Source organism: Aythya fuligula, chromosome 2, assembly GCF_009819795.1.
Source record: "Aythya fuligula isolate bAytFul2 chromosome 2, bAytFul2.pri, whole genome shotgun sequence".
In the NCBI taxonomy this organism is placed as follows: Eukaryota; Metazoa; Chordata; class Aves; order Anseriformes; family Anatidae; genus Aythya; species Aythya fuligula.
In genome coordinates, this window is record NC_045560.1 from 141,567,405 (window position 1) to 141,583,282 (window position 15,878).

The 15,878-nt window shown below is 39.7% G+C and overlaps 1 protein-coding gene across 1 annotated transcript in view; it reads right to left on the reverse strand.

The window, feature by feature from the left end:
• Window positions 1-15,878, reverse strand: part of SYBU (syntabulin) — a 39,769-nt gene that overhangs the window by 11,955 nt on the left and 11,936 nt on the right. The window contains exon 3 of the mRNA XM_032181868.1: window positions 14,493-14,690. Coding sequence (XP_032037759.1) covers window positions 14,493-14,690 — 198 coding nt within the window. The remainder of the gene's footprint in view (window positions 1-14,492; window positions 14,691-15,878) is intronic.

The following is a 15,878-nucleotide window of genomic DNA, read 5'->3' on the forward strand; positions in this document are numbered from 1 at the left end:
ATTTGAATTCCTTTAGTCTAAGGAGAGTGCTACATCAAATCTTTTGCCTGAGCTCCAGCTGCTCAAGGAAGCTGTTTTGGTGTAACTGCTGCACTAAACGTGGTGCTAACACTAGTGGTGGCCATATAGTGGCATAATAGTGGTGGCCACTGTTAACCCCAGCTCAGCTGCTGGCATGCTCCAGCCACAGCCAGTATAACCTGGGCCACTGGCAAAGGGGCAGCTGGAAGGGATGTGGAGGCAAACTGTCAGTGCGAGCCTCCCTATGCTGTTCTGAACTGCTGGGTGAGGAGCCTTCCAGCTCAGTATCAGCTAGCAGACTTCTGGGAAGATCTGCAATGCAGATCCTACTTCCCAGTGTTTGAATCTAAACTGGACTTCATAAATGATCCCTTCCATTCAGTCTTCTGGTTGTGTGATCTGAACTATTTATTCTTCTTGATTTTTGCTCATCTTGCTTGCTTACTCCTCTGACTTTGGAATAAGATTTGTTATCAAACAATCTAATCAAAATGTATCTCATTAAGCAGTTTTCTGATCTCATCTAAGTACTATGGTTTTGGTAGTAATCTGAACCATATTAATGCAAACTCTAAACACTGCACATCTCAAAGTGAATACAGAATGTGACTTGTGTATGCTGTGAAACCACAATCAATCAAGCTCCTCTCTAAAATCACAGTCACTACAAACTAATTACTGATGCTGGCAGAGAGCCATCCTGTATTCTGCATATCACTATGATCTAAGCTTGTTTTTCTTAACTGTTTTTAATTCATGCTCTTGCAGAGCAGCTACAAGTGGATGTTGGAACAGATAAAAGGCATTTCATGTAAATTATTTTTTTCTGCTATATATAACTTAAGTAGACCCTTCACACAGAAATCTGCCTGACCTAATTATTTTTTGTACTGCTATAAGCAGTTTGAGCAGTTTTGACAATAACTTATAAGTGGCTCCCACAAACTTTCTCTTCTCAGCCCGAAAAGCCCCTTGGCAGCGGAATATGTTCACAGGGCAGAAGGGAAGAGTCTGGGGAGCCTACCTTCCTGTTCAGACAGACAAACAGGCTCTTGGGATCAGAGGTGGAAGATTGCCACTTTGCTACACCAACTTCACTGGAAACACTGAGACTGGATGTCTGAAAAATACACTGATAGGGATATAACCTGGTACTCAACTTGCATTTGACAGTTTTATACAACGTATGTGCAAATGCACCAATACACAAGTATATTCTACAAGTAAGTGTGTGCTGTCACCTCACGAGATTTTTTTGCTCTGTACCTAGCAGTGCTATTTGTTCTGTTTCAAGGGAAATAGACAGGCTGCTCAGATGTATTTTTAGGAGCTGGAAAATGTCATCTTTGGCAGGCTGACTTAGCAGTACACAGAAAGGGAGTGAACTCCATCACAGGCTGGGAAAACATCCCAGCGCTCCTGTCACGTTGGTGGCAGAAGTTTAACAAAGGGCTTTCAGAGGCCCCTTCACGTCTGCTAAATCTGGTTCCAATATACCAGGAAGAGAGAGGCTGCCTCGTGTACGGCAATTAATTGTACAGGCACGCGTCCACAGTATATATGCAAACGTATAGGCTGACATGCTGAACTTGATTCAGCTGAAAGTTTTTGCACAGTCTCCCTTAATATAACACATACGGTTTTCATTACAATGTAAACAAAACAATTTAAATCAGTTTGACATGTTTTCAACCAGGAAGAGAAAAACACGGGAACAAGAAACATATCTGGGAGGTAAACAACTAAACAGCCCTGAGGTCCCAAGGATGAAAAGCAAAATTCATCATAATCTAATAAAATATTACCATAACACGCACACTGAAATCATTACAAAAACTAATTGAGTTCAAGTGTCATTGACTGACAAGAACACTTAAACCCTATCCCGTATATCAACTAGTTGCCTAAACTATTGTTTTTATAGTAATAAAGCTACACTAGTTCTGAGGGCAATACATTACAAGTTATGACTGCTGTCACTTGCTGTTCAAGCCGCCCCCCAGCATTTATTATTGAAAAGCACTAATTACAGACACGAAGCCTGTGCTTTTCAGCTTATTAATGCTTGAGGGCTTGTGGTCACACTGTGTTCTGCCAGTTCCAGCAAACAGACACAGCCAGATGAGTTCCTGGGTTCAGAAAACTAACACAGCATTACCTGAAGAATTTCAGAAATTATATAGACACACTATTATAAAGTAGGTTCCCTTTTTGGTTATAGAATCATGGAATCCTTAAGGCTGGAAGAGACCTCCAGGATCATCTGGTCCAACCGTTCACCAACCACTAGTATTTCCCACTAAACCACGTCCCTAAGCACCACATCCAGTTACATCACACTGAAGGTGGTAACACCTTTTTGGGAAAGTGATGTCCACCTTGCAGCAACTGGAGACGAGACTGATGAAACATCAGGTCTCCAGTTCCAAAGAGGGAATTTCAGAAACAGTGCTCTCCCTGCCACTCACCCTGGGAATACCTCCTGCCAGTCAATCTTTCTGTTTCAGTCACTAAAGCTTCTCAGATGTGTGAAGCGCTTTCTGGGTACACCAACAAGTGGGTCAGCTTTAGAAGCGCTCAACAGCTGAAAACCTGGCTCATGTCTCATGTGGTTCCCTGTGCCTGGCTTAGGGAGACTGGGGTGCTTAGGGACATGGTTTAGTGGGTGACATTGGTGGTAGGGTGATGGTTGGACCAGATGATCTTGAAGGTCTTTTCCAACCTTAATTATTCCACAATTCTATGATTTCCATCACAGTTGTTGAACTTTCTGTGGGATATCACAGAAGCATTGCACAGAGGAACAGACCTGAGAAAATTAAGTTCTACAACCTGAAGTTTTGAGCAAAGTTGGGCAACCACTATATAGTTGCTCTTCCAGATGCTTTTATTTTATTTATGTACTTATGGTCTATTTGTTGGAATAGGGGACTGGAAATGTCCCTTTCTCCTAGGTTCTTCCTCAGCCCAGCCTAGTAACTTCCAATGAGAACCACAACATGATGCAGGCATCTAAAACATAACTTCACCACGATTTAGATATCTATGAACATAAAAGGAAGTAAAATACCAGTGCTTAAACAGGCCAAGTGTTCAAAATGCCACAGCTATCTGCAAAGACTTGCTTCGTTGTTTATGGCTGAGCTTCCACTTCTGAGCCCAGTAATCACCAACTTAGCTGATGTCTTTACACCACAGTGAAATCAAGAAGTGAGATTTGCAGGACTAAAATAAAGACATTCCCTTAGCTTTCCATGCCTACGGATAAATACAGATATACAAACACAAGGAATATATAAATATAAACAAAACTTTTAAGGGAGTAATTTACTTACCAAAAAACAAAGTTCAGAGAACACTGAAACTACTTACAAACATGGCCAAAAGAAGGAAAATCAGAAATTGCAATTTTCTGTTTGAAATGATGTTTACATTTTGAAAATGATCAGATTTCTTTCTTTTTTTAAAAGGGGTTAAAAACATTAAAGCATCTCCCCAAATATTCTACATATTTTAGATTGAATATCATCTTTGTTCAGAATGAAACAAAGGTTTTGTTTAATGTTTTGATTTGGCAGCAACACTCCAAATCAGTTATTTGCATTGTTCCACTTTGAACACAGTTAGATGTCAGACAAAAAGAAAATAGTGGGGAGAATAAAAAAGGAAATAATCTATCATTTTTTAAGTAAACATTGCTCAGAAAACTGTTTAAATCCCAGGATCCTCATTAAAAAGGCATTAATAACCTGGAGGAATTCCAAAAAAGGTCAACAATAATGATAATAGGATTACAGGGCACTGTTTATGAAGGGAGATTAAGGAAATGCAATTTGTGTATTCAAAGATAAAAAGAAATACTGGCAACACGGTTCATCACAGGGAGGAGGAATACAGCTGGAAAACTGTAAAGAAGACAATGTCACAGCAACACAGGAGTCTGGCTGCGATGCGTGATATTTTACAAATAATGACTTGAAACAAAACCTGATGGTTAGTGGGAGTTGTGCATAGTAAAATTTAGCTGGAGTAGACTCAGAATAATTTTACTATAACTGGGGAATCAGAAAGCTATTTTAAAAGTTGACATAAATAATACAGATTGTAATTTAAAAGCAGAGCACAAAAAAAATCTACAAAGGGAAGATTCATAATGGCCTCTTTCATATGCACAGTATTTTATTCTGTGGAGGTGAGGCAGGCTGGAATCCACAGAAAACAGCCAGAAGGAGTAGAAAATTTGCTGCAGTAAATTCACAAATTGCAAATCATGTTCTATCTTGACCTCACACATAGTTTAAAATAAATACTTAGGAGCGTACAGTGTGTATAGCATCAGTTTCTCTTTTTTGGCTCATACTCTATTCTGTATTACCAGAAGAGATGGAAAACCTGTCTGAAAAAAGGTTACAGCTACTGTCATCTTCCACACCCTACTGAACTCTGACTTCTAAACCCCAGTGACTTTCTTATGTGAGTAACATTAGAAGCATGTGTCCCTCCTCTCCCCTGAGACCTGTATCTGTCAAAAGGCATTTGGAGCTAAAAGATGACCTGGCTGGCTGGCCTGCATGTCCATCAGCCCAGAGTTTTTATGGACAGAGAGCAACTTTAGGTACCAGCCTGCAGAGCATCCTAGAGAGAGAATCTCCGTTTGAAGGTGGATGTCCCAGTTTTCCTAAATCATGAGTGATACTGAGATAATTAATGGGCCAGAGAGAAAGGAGTTATGGTGTGCCTGCTGGGAACTCTGCTTCAAATACCCAATAAATACCCAGTTACTAAATTATCTGAAGTAGAACAGCTTCCCTGGGAGAAGACTCTGAATCCCCTCACCCTACCTTGCAGTCTGCTGCAAGGGCTCTCTTCTCGTATGTGCTCAAGTCCATCCTTCCAAAGATGTACACAGGGATCTAAGCTTTTCCCTTCACTTGACTACTTAACAGGGATCTCCTCCTTTTTTTTCCTGAGAAAAGACTTAACTACCTAACTGCAGAAAAATTGTGCCCAGGACCCTTAATTGTTGGCCTGTGCTGCCAGCCCAGAGCTGGGAAGATAATTATCTTTGAGAAGTGGGATTTTGGGCCTTTGCCCTTTACTTGCCGTATCTTCCTCTGCGTCTTGTCAACTTCTCCTTTGGATCCTCCACTTTCACCGCAGCATTTGGGGCTTTGGCACAACCTGAGAGTCTTCTGAACAGTGAGAGATACACATCTTGAGAGTCCACAACACAACCACTAATTGCCTTCATCTCTACTAAACAAATTCTAAATTATGTTTTAAGAAGATGGGGATCATAAAATTTATAATACAGAATTAAAAGACTGTTTTTCTAGGACACTTTAATTGGAACTTGTAGATTTTGGTTCAAAAATATGAAACGCTTTAAAGTCAAAACACTCTGTAGCTACTACTTATTCTCATTTGAAAGAACTACTTGGCTATTTGAACGTGTTTTCCACATTAATTCAAGTAAGTTTGTTTAAATTATAGTTGCAAACTAAAAATAGCTGATATGCTAATAATTATTCAACTTGTTAAGAGTCTTCTGCTCAAAAATGTACACTCTAATTATATTCTAATATTATCTATCAGACATTATAGAGCATTTTTTCACTTTAGTGCAATTTTGTTAGCCTGTGTTCTCAAAATGCTTCATTCCTGCTGGCTAATGAAATTTGCAGTGCAAGATAACATACATGATCTCCCTGTATAATGCTAAGGTCCTGAGGCAGTGGTCCTCAGAAACAGGACAAACAGCCTAAGCTTATCAGGGATGAACAGAAGAGCAAAAGGCATCTAATTAGACCTACTGACCTATGTTGAGTAGCCATTGGCTTCCAAGCACGATCTTCAGTTATAAACCTTCTTCTGCAACTATATGACTAAGACTGACTTTGCTTTCTGTTAAACAAAAAAAGAAAGAGAAAAGAGACTTCACTTGGCTTCAGTAAGGGCTAACAGCAGAGTTGTAAGAGACTTCATCTGGAATAGGAGAAACCTAAATGTCTCTAATGTAGACACCTATGGCTGAGACAGCTTAGGTCCCATTTTCAGTCCGTGCAGAGTTAGTCATTATAATTGGTGAGCTTAAAGCACTGTTTAGCTTATTCTAAAGTAAGTACTTGTTTCTGGTCAGAAAGCCATCACTCTAAATTCACTCGTTTTATTAATTATATCTCCTTTAACACAAAATAGGACTTTTGTCAACTCGGGTAGGCAGGGATGATTACAGCCGCAACTACAGATAAATTGCAGCCCACCACCACTCCATCCAATTTGGCTCAAGGCCACGAATTCACATCTCCCTCACCTCCAAAACCACTTCTATAACCACAGGAAGGAGAGCAAATGACAGTTTAAGCTGAGAAAGCTGCTCCACTTCCTACACACAACTGGACCAGTGGAAGTCTCCGTCCCCATCTACAGCCCAGAGCGTCTACGAGTAACGAACGGAGGCACGCACATTGACTCCTCACCTCTCCTGACTCACAAACAAATATTCAGGGATTTAAGCAAGATAGAGTAGCTCCAACAGGATCTGCCGGCTCCGCTGGATCCGCTGATCCAACTGAACTGACCGTTCAGAAATCGCCACGGCAACGATTCTGAAACACAGGGGTGGGGGGGCGATGCGATGGTGACATGGGCAGGGTGGGTGTGAGGCGATGGTGACATGGCGGTGTGACCCCAGGAGGAACTGCCGCCTGCAGCCCATGGTGTGAGGCACCAAGCCTCCCCAGGCTGAGCTCCGGGACACTGGACATGAGGCTAGCACAGGCTTTTGAAGGCAGAGATGTGTATTTTAATCTCCTTGCAAAGTATACTCGGGTACTGCTGTATCCATGGAGACTGAGTCTTTAATAACTCCCTGTGCTAGCAGGTCAAGTAAGCAAATCTACACAGCTCCATAGCAACAGACGTGAAATTAAAGTGGATCCCATCAGTAAAATATGCAGAAGGGCTCTGTGCATACAGAATTATTAGCTGGAAACACTTTGTTTAAAGAAATCAGCGGTAGCTGCTTCGCGTAGGCCTAAGCAAGATGCTAAGAGACCAAAGAAAAGCAAAAGTAAATGAGGGAAAGGAACTGGGCCAAAACCTGCCACAACTGTTTCTGTCAGACTCTGTGTCAGCAAATGTCTCAGAAACTTTATTGTCCCAAATAAAATTATGAAACTGACATACAAAAAAAGGGAGAAGGCCGAGATTAAAATTCTACAGCAGATAAACATTTCACACTGGTAGGTCTGAATGTGAGGTTACGCTGTCTGCTCTCAGGTACAGCACAGAAGTGAGTTAATCGAAGCACATACTTATATCTGAGAAAGGCAAAATGTGCTCAGTTGCCTGCTTCATTTTATTGCCAAAGCCATGTTTTAAAAAGCAGATGAAAAGCCCTCCAGAAAAGCAAGTAATTGACCACTGTGTATCTGTTCTTTGCCAAATATTGAGCTGCTTAGAAGTCGAATGCTCATGTGAGAGCCATCCTCATCAGGTTTACGTGACTCAAGGAACCTGAGCTTTTGCTCTTCCTCTTCTCACTTGGAAGCTCTTCTGCACACTTCAGAGAATTTATGTTTTATACATGTAAATAAGCGTGGCCACATCAAGAGACTGTTTATTATTAAACCAAATACTTTATGGAGTAAGAAAAGAAACAAGTATATGAAAGATGCTCCATCATTTGGTATCAACTTACTTCACTCAGCCTGTCTTCAGAACATTTTTTTGTTCTACAACCAGTTATTTAAATTACATTGAATCAGGTGTAGATGATTTCCTGATTCAGTATTTTATGCACTTGACACCAGCCACATATTGAACTATTTGAATATTCCCAGGCATGGAAGAATGGTTCTGCTCATCTTCACTGCACAAGTAAAGTTCTGACTGACTGCGGGATGGTAGCACGGTGTACGCAGTCACAAATTCAGCCACAAATCACTGATCATATCCAGTGTTTGTGACTGAATTAAATGTTCTTTGACATCCTCTTGTTCGTACTTATTTCCCCCTTTAGAAAAAGTGCAGTACTGAAATGTGGTTATAAAATACTGGTAAATAAATCACAACAGAAAGAGATATACATTATAGTGAGGCCATCAGTCTTCTCATCACTCCCACCTTTGTGTGATCCTGCTTTTACAATGAAGTACAGCAACTTATTTTGAGGAATCAGTCAAGGCAAATTGCTACCTCCACATACAGGTTTTTTTGTCATTTTATTTTTGAAACAACCTAACAGGGTGACTTTGTCTTAGAATGTACAGTTGACCAGCAGCATTTTAGAAAGTATTTCTACATGAGAGGTGAAAGTAGATCTCAGTTACAAAGAACAATGAATCTCTCTGCATGACATAGGATCTATTCGAGTTAGCCCATTCTGTAACTTTGTTTTTGTATTCTGTACCTTTGTTCCTGAACAATGGGCACAACCGTTCTATTATTTTTCCCACTGCTTGCACAAATTTGATACAGAGAATGTGCAATAGCCACACATACACAAAATAAAATGTCGTTGGACAAATGCATCAGCAAAACATGTATTTCTAGTATTTCATCAGTCTTCCTAAGATAAAACACGGAGAAGTCCTATCATTATATTCTGCAATCAGAAATGTAAAGTGCTTCAGAATGAAGCTGATTTCCAGAAATGCCTCTAAGAAAAAATTCTTGCAGAACTCATACACCAACTAATCTGTTTTCAATGTAAAGCACATATAACATGTTGGAGTCAGACATTATTATTTCCACCTTATTACTGAAGTGAGGGAGAGAGCTGACAAAAGATTTGGAAAACCATACAGCCAGATTTCAGTAACATTAAGCTTAATCAGACCTTTTATGTTTTGCTTTTAAAACTACCAAAGTGACTGCTTTTAGCATACAAATACACATGGAAGTAGAGCAGCAATATGGATAAACTTACCTGTTAATTTTACATTATTGGATTAGCTTGCTGTTCTTGGACAGGATGAACCCCAAGAGTAAGTTGCTGGACATTTAGTATCCTGGGAATCTAATGCTCACACATCAGACAACACAAAAAGATCAGCAGGAAGGGCATGATGCTTTAACAGCACAACTTGCATTTCCTGTCTCATCTGTTTGGGTTATTTAACTCTAACTGTAATGTTCCCAAATGCCATGGGTCATACCCCTTGTCTCCTATTTGTTAACTCTGATCAGTTCTAATGCTGATTAAAAAAGCATCTGCAAACCTACTCAGTACTCACAACCAATTTAAGGCCAATATAGCCTACTCCATCTGTCCCTTCTGAAAATCCTAATAGTCCTAAAACCTTCTGAGATTAATCTGTTCAGACCAGGACATTCTGTCTCAAGTCTCATTTACTTGTGACTTGACAAATTTACTGTGAAGAAGCAGGAAAGATCATAATGATAACATATGCTGAGTATGACGTTACTTACTATTGCTCAAAGTTAAATGATATTGTAATTGAATTTTGATTGTTAAAACTGCTTTTATGTATTCTTTCATTTCTGTGAACTCATTATAAACAGAATGGTAATACACAGATGTGGAAGGGTAGGAAAAGCACAAATTGTGCCTTGCAATGACTTAGCTAATGTTCTGGGTGATGCACTATTTAAAGGGATAAAAAAGTCTGCACAACACAGAATCGCTGGGGTTGGAAGAGACCTCTTGAGATCCAACTCTTGAAGTCCGACCCCCAGATCACACAAGTTTAGCTGGAACTGGCTGCCCAGGACTGTGTCCAGCCGAGTTTTGAATATCTCTATGGATGGACACTCCACAACATCTCTGGGCAACCTGTCTGATCAGTGTCACAGTAAAAATACTGTTTCCTTGTGCTCAGATGGAATTCTACCTTTTTTAATGTGTGCTCATTGCCTATAGTCCAACAATGGTAGGTGCTCTAAGTGGTAGAAGCCTCTGAGATTCTCCCGTTGATTTGAACAGAATGAAGTTTTAATGCCTGAATTCGAAATGATGACCTTTCTTGAAATACAATCCATTGCAGTTCAACTGCAGCATAGTCCAAAATACTGCTGTTTTAGCCAAAGCCAGTAATAGATGGCCAAATATTTTATCAGCAGTGAAAGAGAAAAGCTTTTTCTATAGTCTGCTGCTACTTGGAGTGGTTATTACTGAACCGAGCTGTGAATGACGAACAGCCAGCCTTTACAAGATTCGGAAGCTGACCCTAACTGCTGCTCACCCAGGACCCCTTTTGTGCAGCTGTGCATAAATCTGTGCAGGCTCCTAAATGTACAAAAGGCACGGGTGTGGGAAAGTCTTAATATTTTATCTTAAAACCTAAAAATTTCATGTGAACCATCAGCACTTCAACGGGATCTCAGAGGCAGCTCCAACAACCATCTTAGCTCATTGAATAGACTGGATCAAGGCTGCCCATGGCACCAAAAGCAAGCAAGAGAAGATCAGAACTTTCACCAGAAACACTGAACACAGTCAGCTGATCCAATGCCATTCTCGAATTATGATGCTCATGGACACTGAAATGCAAGTAAGCACGGCTTTGTGTTACTTTAAACATAGAAGGCTTGGAAAAGCTATTGACACAACTCTTGCTCATGATTCCTTTCTTTATCCACATGTCCTTGGAAGCTTATGATGACCTTCCAGCTTGCAGGTCTAGATTTTGAATCCTTGCACTAACCAATCATATAGAAGTCAAGAGATGAAACGAGAAACACTGTCAAAGAAAACAAAATACTTCCTACTATTCCTAAAAAGATCTGAACGTGAGGTACAGGAATTCAGGATGGATCTTCACAGGGTAAGTAGAACAAGAATGTGGACATGTAGAAATGTTTATGCTGCTGTTTATTCTATTACAGAAGCTGCAGGTTTTAGCGCACCATTACGACATCAAACTAGGTCTAGTGTTAATTAATCTTACCGTGCCCTTTTGTTGGTTCACTTTCTGCAATGCGTTTTCTTAGTATTTAGTATTGCAAAAATGAATCACATCCAAAACTGGGAAAAACTTCTAAAATCTTGAAATTAAAAGGTCCGTAACTTCCTCCTGAAGTGAATGTTATGTATCCACTTACGTGTTCCTACCTCTCCTCTCCATCCTTTCCTGGGAAAGCAGTCACAGATTTTAAGCCAAATTCACCTATAACACTGCTATGATTCAGTTTTAATGCACATTAAAAACATTACCAACTATCCCAAATGAACAACATTTTTATGATTATAAATCTTTCAGAGGTTTAGCAAGATGCAATGATAATGCATTCCAGGATTAAATACGGTTCACTATGCGAACAACATAAATTATGAATGCTATCCAAACCTACTTTGTTAATACTTCAAGAGCCGAGTATGACTTAGATCCATATAACAATGTCTGAGGCTGTTAGAGAAAAGAAAGCTATGTTGTATTTCATATTCTGAAGTGTAGAAAAGAGAGATGAAGTGATACTGCTAGCGTAAAAGAAAAGCACTGAAGCTTGGGAACAGCCAAAAAAAAGTCCCAAGGGTTCATTCTCAGTGCTATCCCACTCTGACATTTCCTGAATTATCTAAATATTTGTGTGAGTGTTACTTCTGAGACTCAGCATGTTCCAAGAAGACAATCCTGGAAACAGATAAATTTTCGGCAAAATGGCAAGGCATTTTGAAGGTGCACACTGATTGATGTACTTGCTTATGGAAATGCAGCAGCAGACATCATCCATAAGATACTAGTAGACCAGATTTTTGTATCTTACGTCTGGCTCCTGCTATGTACTCATTATCACAAGGCATTTCAGATAAATACTACATAGAGATTATCTTCATAAATCAGTAAGGACTCAAGGTAGAGAGAAAGATATTATGCATGACTTTTTGCACTGTACTTTGAGGGATCTAGCTGTATATAGAACCAGGTTGTGCATGTCATGGGTATATTGCTGTTATTCTCCTCCCACAGCTTACTACTTCCCTTGTACTGCTCCCATTACTCCCTGTGTGTTTTGTTACAAGACAATGCCTTCTCTTTGCATGTGGGCTCATGCACATGAAATTCATGCACAGAACGGTTACCAGGAATGCACTGGATCCACTTGAAACTAAGAGATAGTGATGGGACCCACTTCCTGCTCAGAGGATTTTGATGGACCCCAAGAATGACAGGCCTGAATTCCAGAGATCAGTTACCAAACTTCAAGATCGATCAGTGCAAAGGTACTGATGCCTACTGAATAGTTTACCTACAAGAACAGCCAAATTAAGAGGAAGCTACAAAGATGACAAGTTATGAGCTTCAAGTGAATGGATGAGGACATCAGTATATCCGTCTGTGCCCAAAGGAGCACTAAAGACAGATCCACAAGCAGTAAACTAACCAAGCAAGTTGTTTTTGACTCCTCTTTGCTATTTTTTTAACCATAGGCATATTAAAATTCTAAACAGATCGCTTTTGTTTCACCCTTTCAGTCTTTTAGACATTTGTACAACCTTACTGATTCTTCCACTCTTTTTCAAAAAAATTATCTAAGTCTGTTCAGGAAGTTAAAAACAACAACAACTTAGTGATGATGGTGGTAAGAGAGGCAAGCATGACTACATGTGCAGAAAAGAACAACCAAAGCTGGTGAAGGGACTAGAAAACAAGACTTAGGAGGAGAGGCGGAGGGAACTGGGGATGTTCAGTCTGAAGAGGAGGCTGAGGGCAGACCTCATTGCTCTCTGTAACTACCTCAAGGGAGGTTGCAGCTAGGACGGCATCAGTTTCTTTCCTTAGGTAACAAGTGACAGGATACAAGGAAATAGTCCCACATTATGCCAGAGAAGGTTTAGATCAGACATTAGGAAGAATTTCTTCCTGTTGAGGGCGGTCAAGCACTGGAACGGGCTGCCCAGAGAAGTGGTGGAGTCCCCACTGCTGGAGGTATTTAAGAGACACATGACACTAAGGGACATGCTTTAGTGATGGGACTCACTAGGTCAGTTTGATGGTTGGACTTGGTGATCTTCAACGTCTTTTCCAACCTAGATGAATCTATGATAAGCCTAGTATTTGAAACAGGAACGGTCTAAAAAGAGTATTTTTCAAAATATCTAAACTAAGTCAGTTCAGAGATTTCAAATAGTACCATCAAGCAAAACAAAGCTGACTTCTGACTATTAACGGAAAGGCTATTAACTCGCTATTACAGTTTAAGTGTAATAATTGAAAATAATTAAGTAATTTACTGAAACAAGTGGATAACTCTTTTCCATGTGTATAGGACTCCTCAGTAGAATAAATTTTCAGAATTCTTCCGCATTTTCTCAAGCTGCATCTGTATTCACATATAAAATGGATGTGACAGCCATGGCTGCAGATTTGACTGACATATATAATATTCACCACATTCTACTTGCATTAAGTTCCTTTATTTTAGTGGAAAAGAAACCTTGAAGAAATATAATCTACCATCATAGGAGACCAAGAACACACAAGTAATATGGGTGCTACGAAATGCTTTGAAGAACTTTGCAAGGATAGTGATAAATCAGATTTAATCACCCCTCTCAATGATTAAGCCAGCGAAGAGTTTTTGCAACAGATTCTCTACTGTTTCTAATTGCAGAAAAATGGTGCTAGAAGATGTGAATGACTCCTCCTGAAAGTGTCTAAATTGCTTCCAGAGGTAAAATAACTCTGGAAACAATACAGCCATGAGGTACCTGAGCTCATAAACCATGTCAGTTCTGTAGCTGGTTCTTCACAGGGTCAAAACACCCTCTCTGTCTCCATGATTAATTAAATAACAGTTCAAATATCTTGGCCATTTGTAATCCAGAGCTGCTTGTACATGAATCACAAAAATATTTTATATCCACTCGTTAAAGTTACAGCCGTCTGTGACACACCAGGATATTTAGTCTTGGATGTGTGACAAGCAGGTGCTGATGTAATTGGTGGTCTAAGGTAGCCCATTAGCTTGAGGCAATGGGAGACACACTCTTGACTCAGACAATACACTACAGAGCTGCATCTGCATAACCCCCACATATATACTGCCCATTATCCTGCCTCAATTTGACATGTTGTATCCCGAGAGTTATCACAGCCTCATGGCATGAACTTCAGGCAAGGTCTAGCCATCAATCTACCAACATTAGAAGACTAAAATTCTTTGTTTCAACAGAAAGAGTAATTTATCTTTGGCCAGTGAAATATGAGTACAATTACCATGGAACAGGATAAAATCCATTTCAGTTGTTATTTGACATCATCATCCACCCTCATAAAAGAAAGTGAAGACATCAATTATTTTTATTTCCATGAAGAAGCTAATACCCACAGTATTTTCAAATCTTGCAGGTGGTTCCATAAGAAAGAACCCAATTATCTTTTTTATTTACTATCAGCAATAGTTGGATCACAGGCAGCACAATACAAAGCATCTGGACACCTGTAGATGTACTATTCAATTAGAGAGTGTAATTAGAGAAGTGAAAGGAACTATGCTATACTCACCAGGCTTTACAAGGTTTGTCTTTGTTTCCTTCTTACATCGAGCCAGCTGTGTGTTTCCTTCACTCATTGTCCCTGCATTGAATTTCTTCCTGGAGAAGTCTCCATCACTACCAGTGCAAAAACTGATTGGACTGTGTCCAGCATCAGAAGGAGTCTTAACTGGAGATACTGACTGGCTACTAGGACAGCCAGTGTCATCTAAAGAGAAAAGGAGAAACAACAAAATTTCTAACAAGTACAGGAAGTTGGCAAAATTAAAAAAAAAAAAAAAAAAAAAAAAAAGCTACAGCTATTTACAGTCTTGTTATATCTAACCTTGGCACTGAAACCTGCTGAGAAGCTATTATTTTCTCCCATTTGTTTAAAAGGTTTGGATACCTTATGGTGGTCTGAAATGGTGCTTGTTTCACCAAGCCTGATAAAATCAGGGGCTGCACAATAAAAATTAGTATCTATAATAAATTGTTTTTACTCGGTGATGATATGGAATACTGAGACATGAACATTAAGAAATGTCCATAAGACATGAGAAAGGTTTGTACCACTACATGCACACTGGATGACAAGCAAGCACGGGCTACACATGTTCCTTCGAGGTATGTTCCTATCTGAACAAGAGAAAGATCTACTGATAGAACTATAGGTCCACACAACTACAACTATCTGTCTGTATGTACAAAGTCAAGGTTTTCATTTAACTGGAATTAATAAATGTTTATTTTTTTTTTTTTTTTTTTTTTTAATTTCTTTTAAAGTGAGCGTGATGACCGTGCTCCTTCATTCTTAACGAGTGGATGTGTGTTGCTACCTCTTTCTGAAAAGGGTGCATTACACACAGACTGCTTTTGTTTAAAGCAGAATTCTTCTGAGGGAACACCCATGCTGGGAACACCAGCAATCACTGTTTGGAACAGAGCAGCTTTTCTGATCTCCAGAAATACAAACACTGCAGCTCTTAACAATGAAATGCAAAGTAAAATGTCAGAGTCGAGATGAAACCAACACATCAACCCCCACCCCCTGGCCTTCACCTAAATCCCTCTTGAATAATCACCTCTCTTGTAAAAGTCACGGTGGTTTTAGAGACAGACAACAAAAACAAACACACTACCCTGACACTGGGAAGCCATGAATATTCACTCTCCTGGAGCAATGTAATTGTTTGTTCTTTCCCAGGACAAAATGAAAGCTGCCATCTTACTAATGCAATTGCACGCAGTTCCCAGTGCATTACCTTTGTCTAACAAGAAACTCAAAGAAGTACCTGCGATTTGCATGACCATATTGCACCTACCACTTCCATCCTGTTCCTAATTTAGGTCAAGCCTGATCTTGCAACGAGCTTTGCATGGGTAGCCTGCTTAGTCAGCCCATGACTGTAAGTTT